This window comes from Eurosta solidaginis, chromosome 1, assembly GCF_040869045.1.
Source record: "Eurosta solidaginis isolate ZX-2024a chromosome 1, ASM4086904v1, whole genome shotgun sequence".
Classification (NCBI taxonomy): domain Eukaryota; kingdom Metazoa; phylum Arthropoda; class Insecta; order Diptera; family Tephritidae; genus Eurosta; species Eurosta solidaginis.
This window is the reverse complement of record NC_090319.1, coordinates 379,257,781-379,271,213: the sequence shown is the minus strand read 5'-3', so window position 1 is coordinate 379,271,213 and position 13,433 is coordinate 379,257,781. Positions and strand designations below refer to the sequence as shown.

Below are 13,433 nucleotides of genomic sequence, written 5' to 3'. Positions count from 1 at the left end.
CAGCATTGGTTATACGCCAAAAAAATATTAGAAAAATCATAATTGGAATTTTGCTTTTGCAATGTAGCAAATGAAATGACCGACAGACGCCAGCCAAATTTGTAGCTTCGCATGAGTCGAATGGCTGTCAGGCATGACGACCATATTCGTTTACTATGATAGTTGTTTGTGTATAACATAGAAATTTTCCAGTTTACGTGCTGCAATTGGTTTTCCATTCAATTTAACACTGCATATTAATTTGCTGTTTGAGTAGAAATATCGTACATATTGGATGTTGGCAATTTTTAAGTAACTGACCAAACCCAAGTCTACGAATTACAGCGGCTATAGCACGCAAACATTTTGCTAAGAGAGTGAGTAGTCGCTGCCCTTTGGGACTAGTGCCACACACATACATATATAAGGATATGTTTTTGTTTACCTAGCATTATCAGGTTACGTATACGCCATGTATACCCATTTAAGTACTGTATAATAAGAGCAGTTAATGCGAATTGCTATGCGCGTTGTCATTTCTTAAAAAAAAAATGTTCGCATATTTATGTTTGTAAATATGTTTTTATGTGTACAATTTCGTTTATAACTCACCTGAAAAATTCCATTTTATCCTTATACCATTTGACTGAATTCAACGTATGCCCGCTCATATCATAACTGCAGGATAAAGTGACATTATCACGAAAATCTACAATTTCCGGTACGCTGATGTCGGTTACAAAAAGGCAGGAAATTCGATGGAAATCTGAAAGACAGATAATGAAAATAAAGAATTATTTAAATCTGTGTATTAAATTTGTATACGTGTGTGCGTTTTATTGATGTGACATTTAAACTCAAAATGAAATACTGCGAAATTAAATAACAAAATCGAAAAGTTTATAAGAAATGCTGCGAAGTGTGGGGGTAAATTGACATGCAAGTGTGTAAATGTGTACATATATATATATGTGTGTGTTGTTATTATATATTATTTGAAATATTTTCACTATGCAAATTTGCTGCACTATATATGAGCACGCACACACATGTGGACATTCGTTTATGAGATATCAGTAGAGTTATGTAAGAAAACTACCTTAAATTTATCGCCGATTACAAAATCGTAGTTAAGTTTTAAATGAAAAACATACGCTTATCGAGAGTTAAAAGTGGAATATTCAATACTTTAAGGTGCTACATTTCAAAGGCAATAAATGTTGGTTGGTTGGTTGCTGTGCTGCCAGTATACCCAAGACCCGAGCCCAATTAGCATACGGGGCGCCATTTTGATATACATTTTTCCTGGAACCAATTTCTCCTGATTTCGTGTGGTTAGTCGATACTCCGTTTGAACCATTTGGAGCAGAAAATGCACTTGCTTTTATCTTTTGCAGAGCATTAAGCTATTTCCTGAAATTCCGATAGCATATATTTGCTCATAGTTATACAACTAATATGAGCTTGAACTAGGCATTAACACAGGTAGTTCGCGACTGTTCCTTTACTGACTTTCCCACCGCAGCTCCTGCAAATAATGTTGAAAAGATTCCCATTTTGTAAGCATCCAGTGGCTAGTGTCCCGCGTTTGTGACAGTGTTCGTAAATATTTTTTCCTTTATCTATTGACTAGGTTATCTTGAATGTGGTTGAAGAGTACGAGTTAGAAACCGCTAACTCCTTGAATTTGCCAGGTAGGCCTCAGCCGAACCCAGTACGGGCCAAACTATACGAGTTCCTCTGCCTTTTCGTGCTCTCAATATTTCTGTGATAAGGCACCCATACAGGGGTTATGCTTTCGAAGATAACTGCGTCTTGAAGCGACCCCATGAAAATGCTGACGGCCTAAGGTGAAGTCCATAGGTTTTTAAAAGCCATGTGCGGTGTTTGGCTATCTGAGTAGATCCACACTTCGCCCCCACAAAGTCCCCCGGCAGGAGCGGCCACATCCTCTCTCTATGTTGCTTCTCCGAAGCTGTCCGCTGTATACTATTAAATTCTTTATTTTATACAGTTCTTCGATGACCGCCCACCAAGCTATTGCTCCATATATTAGTATTGATCTAATGGCGGCCATCTATAGCACATCACAGGTTTGCATTTGAGACACCAGTTTTTGCTGATGGTTTTTTCAAGAACAGAAGTCTATCTCAGATACTTGACCCTCGTAGACAGGGTGAGGCGAGTACCATTTATATAAGGCAGTCGAACCTATGGTATTTTTTTCTTCTATCAGCTCCGCCTAAGTCTTAGTTTTTCTCGTCTTTGTTTCGCTTTCTATACGTTTATTATTTCTGTTTTTTTTTTAATTTAGTAGCTGTTTCGTTCCCTTTTTTCGTTTTGTTATAGATTCGTTCTCCTTACAGGTATGCTTGGTTTTTGTTTAATTTTTATATCGCCTGTATATTGTCTTTTTTTTTATTTTCGTTCGATTATCGTTTTTTTTCATTGTGACTCGCTAACTAAAAAACGTTGTTTCTTTAATATTCGTATTACCTTTATTTGTTTTTTTTGTTTTCCTATTGTTGTCATCTTATATTCTTTTCAGTTGTAATTTTTTTCGCCCCTTTTTGTTTTCTTTTTTCTATGTTTCTTTTAGCTTTCCATTTCGCTGTCGGTTAGTTTTTTTTCGTTTTAGTTTTCGCTTTCTTCTCGCTTTGATCATCGTGCCCGCTTCACTTTCATTTCGTTTTCGGTTTGTTTCAACCTAATTTTTTTTTCATTTTATTCACTCATTTTTTTTGCATTTTCCCTTAATTTTATTTCCGTTTCTCGTTTGGGTATCATCACCTTTTCATTTGATTTTCGTTTCGTTTTGCTAAACTTTGGTTTCATTTCGATACAATCATCTTTTCAATTGATTTTGGATTCGTTTTTCTTTCGCATTCATTTCGGTTCGTTTTATTTTTATTTTATTTTCGTTGTGTTCCATTCTGGTTTCTGTAACACTGACTTTTCATTTGATTTTCGTTTCGTTCTGTTTTCGCTTTCGTTACATTTTTGTTTCATATAAGTTTTTTTCGTTTTATCTTCATATCGTTTCCTTTTTCCTTTAGTTTTTTTGTTATTGTTTTTTATTAAGTCTTTGTTTTATTTTCGAGTCGCTCTTGTTTCTCCTTTCCTTTCATTTTGATTTAAATTTTATTTCAGTTCCGTGGCCTTTTTGTTTTCCTCTCATTTAGTTAAGTATTTCGTTTACGACTTTCCACAATTTAATTTCGAGTATGGTTTTCTTTTATTACCTTTTCTCTTCGTTGCGTACCGGAACGTTTCGCTTTGTTTTATTCCCTTGTCATTTTGACTTTCATCCCATAAATTTAATGTCTGTAAAGTTTGCTTCCTTAACTTGTTTAATTTTGGTTTATATGTCGTCGACAAGCTCGTCTCGTGTTCGTTTTGTTACCTTTACTTTTCGCTTCGTACCATTCTTTTGTTTTCGTTTTGTTCCGTTTTAACATATCTGTTTTTTCACCTTTCTCTTTCATGTTTGTACCGTCAACATTTTTGTTTATTCTGTTTTTTATTGTATGCGTTCTGTTTTCTTCTTGTTCTGTTTCGTTTAATTTTTCCACATTTGTTTTGGTTTCAATATTTCAATTAGAACAAATTTTTCATAACTAAAAAATAAGAGCTAAGTATTACGTACTTACTTTAAAACCATAAAATGTTTAAAGAATATTATGCTGAACATTATCTACAGCTCAAAGTCTTCCGTCATTCTAATAATCTTTTGCTCCCAATCAATTATATTAATATAAGAAGCGGAAATTACAAAGCTCCAACAAGCTCTCTTTCTATTTGCATTCCAAAAAAAAATTTTTTTAGGCAACTCATACCAGCACCAAAGAAGTGGTCGACGAGCAACCAGCTTAGGTTTGGAAATAACATAAATCAAAACAATTTTTCGTTAACAATTTAAGGTCAAGCAACATGTAAATATCTAAGCTCAAATAAAAACTCATAAACTTATCTACTTATAAAGAGACAAGAACTATCTTTCATTCAAATATTTGGTGTACTCCGATATCCGGACTCATGCAGTGCATCAAATCATATTATTTCTTTTATATTTGCATATGTGGAAATTGTGTTTTTCCAACTTTTCTACTTCATGTCATTCGATTCCACAAGCTTCACTGAATGGGCAAATCATAAACTATTAATTCAAGATATTAAGTTTGCCAATAGTTTTTTGTGTAAGTGCATACATACATATGTTCATACACATATACTTAAAGAACCACTACAAGTAAGACATTAGTATTTCGAAAAGTTTAATATTGGGATGAAAATTAAATAAGAATTTTAGAATTTTTTTAAATCTAAATTTTATTGCTGAGGTAAAGCAGTGGTAGATATTATTCAAACAACAGCAAATAATATTTCTTCATCCACACTATCTGTATCTTCCTTAGATAGGCCCCTCTCCAGTATCGACGTTTTGCTGGAGCATTCTATGTCCGCGCGGAAATTTTTCTTTCAAACCCCTCTCGCCCTACTGACCTCACGTTCATATATCCTCAACAGATCCCTTTACTTGTTCCAGTACTGCTCGATTTTCGCAACTTTTATCAGTTCAAAAATCTTCTTTAGCCACTCTCTAAGAAGACTCAATTCCTTATCATAGCACGATGGTTTTGCTTTTCCCTTGAAACATATCAGAGGACAAACTCTATTATAAGCAGTTGTCAGCGCCTTTGATAAAAAAATTTTGCACTCCTCTAATTCCTTTACATTATTAACCTCTCAAGGTTGCACCATTCTTCTTGCTTCACAAGTCTGGAACAACTATCATTCCACCGGTCTGTTGTTATAGTGTTTTCCAGGTTTTACCCTCTGAAGGGGGATGCTGAAGTAGTACATATACATGTTCTAAGAAGTATGATCTATCAAAGGCCCACTATTCATATCTTAATCTACCATGTCCTGTAGACTGCTGTGTAGTATATAACAAAAAAGGGGCTCCCTTATATCGTTATTCTATACCCTGTTGTTATTATTTTGTAATTGTAAAGACAAGAACAACAAAAACAATAACAAACGGGGCATCGCACCTATGACATGAACCCTTCTGGTTTGTTTTCCCGTCATGGACTTGGTAGCAGTTGGCTAAGAAAGGGAACAGCTATTATTTTCCCTATTAAAACGATTTTCAGCGCGGAAGTTAGATAACATATTAGAGTATTATTTCCCCACCATTACCGCACCTCTTATCCTACAAACGCTGCGTACAAAAATATTTCCTCTAGATGTGAGCCATTGCTCCTATATCAGAGGCATATCAACCGAACCCTCCTCAAGAGCTACCAGAAGCTCGCACAACGCCACTTCACCGTGTTGGAGGTTCATAACACCACTGAGCTATTTTGCCTTTATCCAATTTCTCCGCCACTGCGCTCACGCAATGGATTTTGCCGCTGATTTCAAGCTTAGGTTCATTTCTTCCTACCTTTCCTCTCGAAAACTGTGGTTATTTTTAAGACTCACAGCATCATGGTATTGAGCTATTTTTCCACTACCAACACCCATGAATTCGTTATTTGCCGCCTCTTTCAGAGGCTAGAGGTTTTTTTCTACTTGTCCTGCTTTAAGCTAATTGAGGTTACTGTTGTTAGGGCACCTATTTAAGGCAAACATACATATACATAAGTTCCTAGCGCACCAGAATAATCTTCCAGCTGTGAGTGGTACGAATTGGGAGATGTAGTGCAAGCCTTCAACAGGTGTCGATATACATTATGTAACTTCCAAACCCTACGTGGTATCTAAACCGCTGCCTTTGGTATTGTGGGGATCAGTGCTCTATCCTACATATTCAATCTCGCGCCTTCTTGTCTTTTGAGGTCTGGAGCAACTCTCTTCAGCCATTATAAAGTCGCTTTGTTGGTGCAGGTAATCAATTTAGCCCCATTGTATCACCCAGCTGTTTTTAGGGTCAGGGATTACTTCGCTTCGCAACTTCGTTCATCTGTTTCTCCACGAAAAGCAGAGTTTCGACGTTATCTCCCTTTAGTATCACAAAGTAAGCTGAAGTCTGATGGTTTCCCCCTTTAGCTTATTAACTTTTTCATCTTTACTTCTCATGTCGCTATCTTACTTCCCTTTGTGCAGCTTTTAAAGCACATTGCTTTTCAGCACTTAGACTGTGTGGTGCCTGCCATTAAGGCTGACTTCGATATTCCTTCACTGTATCATCACCCTTTCCTTCTCATCCTCACTTCATTTTGGAAGCTAAACCGCTGAGCTACTTACCAACGAAATAGTTGCTGCTGTAGTGAGGGCTACTACTGCAGATACTAAGGTACACTATTTTTCGTGCTCCTGTTACTCAATTCGTTATACAATGGAAATTACGTACATCATACTGGGTGTGACGTTCGATCACGGTCAACATTTTGTCGAGCATGCAGCCGCGTTCTTAAAGACAAATACCCTTAACTTGCAGTTGAGGAAAGTTTCCTCCCCAGGAAGACGCGCGTCACGCACACTCAACTTCGATCAGGATATTCGAATAGGTTAAACTCTTACTTATCAAGAAGAATTAAGTGCGAAATATACAATGTGTATTCCCTAGTAACTTTTCCTCACATGACGCCAATAATTTTTTCAATTGCAATGCGGAATGAACGCCTTATCGTTCCGGTCCTATCCTGTTGAAACTGCAATGCCCGTATAATGTTTTAGGATAAGTGACTGAAAAACCAGTTTCACTCAAAAGGTAAATGCCGGTTGCATGTTAAACTTTTCTATAAATTATAATAAGTTATAGACCCTGCGACTACTTTTTGTCGCTAGTTCACAGATGTCATTAATTCGATCCTCATTTTCAGAGTTATTGTTATTTAAAAAATTTATTTTGATCACGCATCGTAAAACGCTATAAGGGCCTAAGTTTCCTCGGATTCGAGTTAGAAGATATTGATGAAAATTTGTGGGTGCACGCATCTTTTAGATGAAGCAAAGTGCTATTATAACAACAAGAATAAGAAATAATAAATTAAAAGTTTGCACTTTCTCTTCGAAACACTTCTGGGCAAGTGCCCAGAAGTATGGTGTATGGTAAAAGGTGCACAGTAAACCCATATGGATCCAACTTTAATATTCTACAATTATCTTATATATTATTTCTAATTGCTGTTTTTATGTGCAGGTCCCTTTTTCGCTCTTATTTGGAATCCAAATCTGTAAATAAATTTTTAGTCGTAAAGATGGATATTCGTGCTTTAGCGAGCCTTGGGCATTATTGGTAGCATTGCTTTTGTTTAGCTATATTTTATTAAAATAATTTGTTAAAAATAAACGATTGAGAACACACAAAAAAATCTATTTGTACTATGGCACTATTGTGAATATTTGATTAGAACAAACACTGCATTTTCGGCAGTTGCTAAAATTTGCCAGATGGCAGCGAAAGCGCATGTCAGTTTTTATTGATAGATGATTGATTGATATCACGGGTCCGGCTAGTATATTTAATTACTTTTGTTACAAAATATTTCACAACGACGTTTTCCTATTGATTAAAAAAAATTACAACAATTATTTAATTTTTTTCCGCTGCCCTCTTTTAATAACCTACATTTCTTTTTCGTGAGCAAAACACCACGCGTTTTATACTCCACCGTTTTGGTTTAAAAACTTATAATTCTTTTAAAGTATATCTTACATACACACACACATATACATACATAACGATAATCTTTATGGACGTTGGCAGTGTTTAGCGCTGTTCACAGCAAACTTTTTTCCAAAGTCATTATACCATTTTACATGGTTGCATGTTTTGTTCGTTCTTTGCTGTTACTCAGCTGCCCAGCGATGCCAGACAGTCACTGTTCATAAAAAATAGTTGCTTGTCATTTACTACAAGCAATGAATGACCAAGATAAGTTGAAGGAAATGTGCAAGACGAGATAGTGATTGTGTGAAATGACTACCAGTCTTAATATTTATGTAGGAGTGAGTGTTGTTGCACTTAAAGTCATTTACATTTGCGCTGAAACTTCTTCTTCGGCTTAATCTTAACGCAGCTCTTAGAACTTTTTGTGCTGTTTTTGTGTGTTAAATGCTCTAGTAACTGTTGTATGATAGTTGTTGTTTTTCTTTTATTGTTCTTTTTCACAACTGTCAGTTGCCGTCATCAGCGCCATTGGCAGCATTCCTAATTACGATCATTTTAAACGCAATTTAACTTTAAACTCTACTTAACTAAGTAAAATAGCGTAGAAGAACAAGAAGAAAAGAAAACAAGAACTACTATGTAAAGCAGCAGCTCAAGAAAGTAGCAAAGGAAAAAAAAAAAACAACTTGCATTAAAGTTGTAAAAACTATAACTTAGCAACTTTTTCAATATCGATTTAAGAAGTTCAAATGGTTTGTTGAAGTTTTTGCGTTATCGATTTATTTTTTCGTATAACTGTTGGCGTTTACATTTTCTCTACGTACCATGCAATGTGCTATGTGGAAATTTCTGCTTCTTTTCTCAAATAGTTTATTATTTATGCCTTTGTAATTACGCAAATGGTATTGTAATTGCGTTAGCGCTAAGTAAATTAACCAGTACAATAAAAAAAAAACGTTTTCTTTTTTCTCCTCCTTCGCTATTGCAGGTCTGGGTCCGCCTCCTGACGCCGGACCTGAGAAATGCTTTTGCTGTGTTTGCCGGAAAAGAATATTTTAGGACGGTCATACTCTTGTCAGTGTGTCTCGTGTAAGGGATGGTTGCATCGGACAGGTTGTTCAGGGTTAGACCCTAAAACCAGACATCCCCGTAATTTCAATAATTCTTTTATGGCTCCTTGCTGTTCACGCCCAAGGGCGTCCCGTGATCTGAGCCTTAGGTCAGGGAAACAGACTCTTAGTCCCTACCACCTTTTGCACTGTCTGCAAACACAGAATATATATGTTTGCGACATTCGCCCAATGCAGCCCATGCCGCAATGGGTACCAATTTGCTAAATGTTCTGGTCTTCGCGACGGAAACCCCCCGACGGGCTTCATTGCGCCGTGTTGCCAGGTCGCAAACCCAAATACACCGGGCACGCCAATGCTTACCCAGGTCCCACCAGTCCCAGGGCCGCAACAGCAATTGCGTGCTAGCCTCTCACAACCCAGGCGCAGTCATCCCTCACTTACTCCTAGAGTGACGACGTCTCCCGTTGCACTTCAGAATTCTGCAGTTAAACTGTAATGGATTAACTGGCAAGATCACGGAGATAGTCGATTTCATGAGGCGGCACAACATCCGCATTGCTGCGATTCAAGAGACTAAACTCACAGCATGATCTGCTCTGCAGAATAGTTCTGGGTACAGTATCCACAGAATAGATCGCTAGAGCGTGAATGGAGGCGGTCTCGCGTTTTCCATACACCACTCAGTGCAATAATATATATTTGATCCCGACATCGGCTGAAGGGACAATGTCCTGGAACGTCATGGCTTATCTGTCCGGTCAGGCGATGCCAACCTAGAAATCATCAACATGCACATCTCTCCTGCCACCTGCTGCCCTAGTGGATACCGGCCTAATAATCGTGCGTTACTCATTGGCGACAATCGAATTATCTTAGGCGATTTGAATGCCCATCACGACCTATGGCATTCTAACTTGCAGGCGGACAACAAAGGTGAGATGTTGGCGGATCCAATAGAAGAAACGACGTTCTGCACAATAAACGAAGACGCCCCACTCGTATGATAGGAAGCTGCCACAGTTCTCCATATATATAAATCGTGAGCCCAGGACTCGTAAACTGCGTCAGCTGGCAGCTGATGGTAACACTGGCATCCGACCACTTGCCAATACTCATCTCGCCCGAGCATACCGCCGGCTTCATCGTCTCTGTAAAACGCAGTTTCATAAACTTTTAAAAAGGAAAGTGGGCAGAATATAAATCCCTTACAGACAGCCGCTTTTTTGCCCTCCTTATACCGACTGATGCTCGCCAAGGGGAACGTGGTTTCCGAAAGGTCATTGAATCCGCCGCGGCTCGCTTTATTCCCGCCAATAACGGGAGGTGCATCTAAGAAGCTGTAACCTCTCTGCCGGGTTGGGTAAGCTTTGGTCCACCGTAAAGTCCCTATCGAATCCGTCCAAGCACAACGAAAAAATTTCCGTCGCCTATGGCGATAAAGTGCTGACGGATGCGAAAAAATGCGCGAGTGCCTTTTGTCGACAATATATAATGCTTTCTACGGTTGACAAAGCTAGAGGGAGGGCCAACAGATACGCGCAAAATCATAAATTCAGCGCGTCCCCAATTACCATCACCACCAAAGAGGTTGAGGATGCCATCGGTCAAGCTAAACCATCTGAAGCGATGAGCCCTGACGGCATAGCCATACCGATGCTTAAAAGCCTAGGAAATGATGGTTTTAAATATTTAGCACATGTCTTCAACCTGTCTCTTTCCACCTTTGTCATTCCCGAAAAATTAAAAATTGACAAGGTGGTCCCGCTACTAAAGCCTGGGAAACCAGCTAACATAAGAGAGTCATATCGCCCGATTTCTCTGCTATCGTCAGTAGCTAAGACGCTAGAAGCCATTTTGCTGCCCCATTTCAAGGCAAATTTGCCACTAGCCTCTCATTAGCATCAGCGCGCTAAATGCCATCAGCAACCAGATAAATTGCGGTTTAAGTCAAAACTCCATCATAGAACAGTACTCGTTTCGCTAGACATATCTAAAGCTTTTGATACGGTCAACCATGGCATGTTACTGCAAGACCTGGAAGGGTCTACCCTTCCCCCATGTCTTTAAAGGTGGACCGCAAATTATCTGGGTGTTCGGCAGGCATCGGTGCAATTTCGAAACGAAACATCTAAACCAAGGAAAGTTAAACAAGGTGTGCCACATGGTGGTGTCCTATCCCCACTTTTGTTTAACTTTTACATATAAAAGCTACCTTCGCCACCAAAAGGAGTTTCTATAGTTTCCTATTTCGATGACTGCACAATAATGGCCACATGCCCAGGCCCACAGATCGATGAGCTATATAACAAAATAAATGGCTACCTCCCTGATGTCTTCAGTTCCTTCACCACGCGAAACCTGACATTATCACCAACTAAATCAGCGGCGACTTTATTTACAACATGGACGTCCCAAATGTCGACCATTTTGAACGTCCACGTCAATAGCACTACGCTACCGACTATCTTATACCCAAAATCTTGGGTGTGACGTTCGATCAGGATCTACGTTTTGGGGAGCATGCAGCCGCAAATGTACCGAAAATCCAGAGCCGTAATAAAATCCTCTAATCTCTTGCTGGCAGTACTTGGGGAAAAGATAAAGAAACGCTCATTACCACTTACAAAGCAATTGGCCAGCCGATTGCATGCTACTCGTCCCCGATATGGTCGCCAAGCCTAAAGATTACCCACTGGAAGAAGCTACAGGCCTGCCAAAATGCTGCCCCCAGAACCGCCACGGGTTGTCTCCTTATGTCCCCAGAGCACCATCTACATAGTGAGGCGAGAATACTCTCAATAAGGAAAGAAATGAAATGCTAACCAAACAGTTTCTGTTGAATACCCAGAAACCTGGGTATCCCAACAGACATCTGATTGATGAGCCAACACCGCCCAGGGGCTTAAGGAGCCACCTCCGCAATCACTATGAGGAAATACGGCACCTGAGATCACAGCCGTGTGAAGCCAAAAAACATAAGCAGGTCCTTGGTGAACTCCATAAACAGGCGTCGGACCTCTAAGCCAGGAATTGCCCGGTGAATCCAGTACTCAAAGAGCAATACCCTAAACATGCGGAAGAGGAACGCACACTCCCTAGGGAAACGCGTGTCACTCTAGCCCAACTTCGATCTGGATACTGTAACAGGTTAAACTCTTACTTATCTAGAATCAACCCCGACATACAAAATGTATGCCCTGCTTGCAATGTGTCCCCACATGACACCAACCATACCTCCAATTTTAATGCGGAACCAACGCCTCTAACACCTCTTTCATTATGGTCCACCCCGGTTGAAACAGCTAGTCTCCCCGGACTCCCGTTAGAGGATATTGAGGACAATTTGTGATTGGTCAGACCTATTGGACGAAGCACTGCTACAAAAACAACAACAATATTTAACTGAAAAAAGCTGTCAAAAATTAATGAGAATTGTCAGAGTTAAATTACTTACTGCATACTCATATAACATTCAAAAAATTCCTAAATTGAAAGTTCAAAATTTTCGTATTTTTTCAAAACGTTTTAGCAATTCGTTTGCATTGTTTTAGTTGCAAGATTTAAAGAATTTATTTTTAAATAATGAGAATGGGAGAAATAAGAATTTAGTTGATGAAATGTGATAAAAGTGGACGGTGTTATTTTCGTGTTGACTGCTGTATGTGTATACGTAATAATACTGTCTAACTTTGAATGACAATAACTTCAGCTGTGAATGAATAAAATAAAGAAAAGTTTCTGTACCTACAGCGACAGTGACATGTATGTATATAATTCGTAAGTACATACATACATATATACATATATCAGATGGTATTCATATGTAAGAACAAAGCAATTAATTAATAGAACAAATACAAATGCAATTTCAAATATACAAACTTTGTAACTTTTTTTCGCAATTAAAAAAGTTTGAAGTGCAAAAAAAAAAGTAATTACATATAAGAAATAATAAAGTATGCAGATTAAGAAAAGCTGCGACTTACCCGCTATTAGAAGAAATAAGCAGAGCAAAAGCACCAAATCCATGCTGTGGCTTTGGCAAATTGTTGGCAACAGTTGGGGCGTATGAAGAGGAAGAATATTTTGCAGAAGATTTAAATATTGCTTATCGTTAAATTTTTAACAGTGTTTTTTACATTAAATTTTGTTTTTTCATGGTTTGTATAACACACGTTTATGCTCAAGAGAGCTGGCGGATGAACTGAAATTATTTTTATTTCCTTTAAATTAGATTTAATTAGTTTTACTAATTATCTTTTTGATTTTTTGTGTTTGTTTTTGAGGTGGTTTCATTGATACAATTTTTACTTTATTTCACATTCACAGCACTAACAAATAATAAGACCTATGGTACCATTGCGTGCTTGTAATTGATTAATTCCAAATTTATATGTACAGTGAAACTTCGCCTGGGGCGAAAACTCACCGTCAACAAACTTTTGCCGCTCAAGAGAGGTATCTCCTCAACAGAATGGGTCGCTATTTTACATTTTTTTAATTAGTTAATAGATTTAGTACTCACAACCTTAAAAACCATTTTTATTTTTGAGCGGTTTTATCTAGCTTGACTTGAGAGGCAGGCCGCACAGCCGCATGCACGGCCGTTGTGAACAAATTTTGTAATTGAAATTTAAGTAACTTCCCGATAAGCTACAAGCTTGAAACTTGGAATATAGTTCAGAATCCGATAACAATGCAATAATAAAAAAAAAATTGCATTTGTGGTCCGATTTCGCTCATATTTGGAACACATAATA

The 13,433-nt window shown here is 38.2% G+C and overlaps 1 protein-coding gene across 1 annotated transcript in view; it reads right to left on the bottom strand.

Moving 5' to 3' along the window:
- The window catches only part of beat-Va (beaten path Va), a 49,769-nt gene extending 36,965 nt beyond the window's left edge, over positions 1–12,804 (bottom strand). The window contains exons 1-2 of the mRNA XM_067768819.1: positions 12,660–12,804; positions 592–745 (exon numbers count right to left, since the gene is read on the bottom strand). Of these exons, the coding sequence (XP_067624920.1) occupies positions 592–745; positions 12,660–12,702 (197 nt within the window). The 5' untranslated portion in view covers positions 12,703–12,804. The remainder of the gene's footprint in view (positions 1–591; positions 746–12,659) is intronic.
- Between the last annotated feature and the right edge of the window lie 629 nt (positions 12,805–13,433).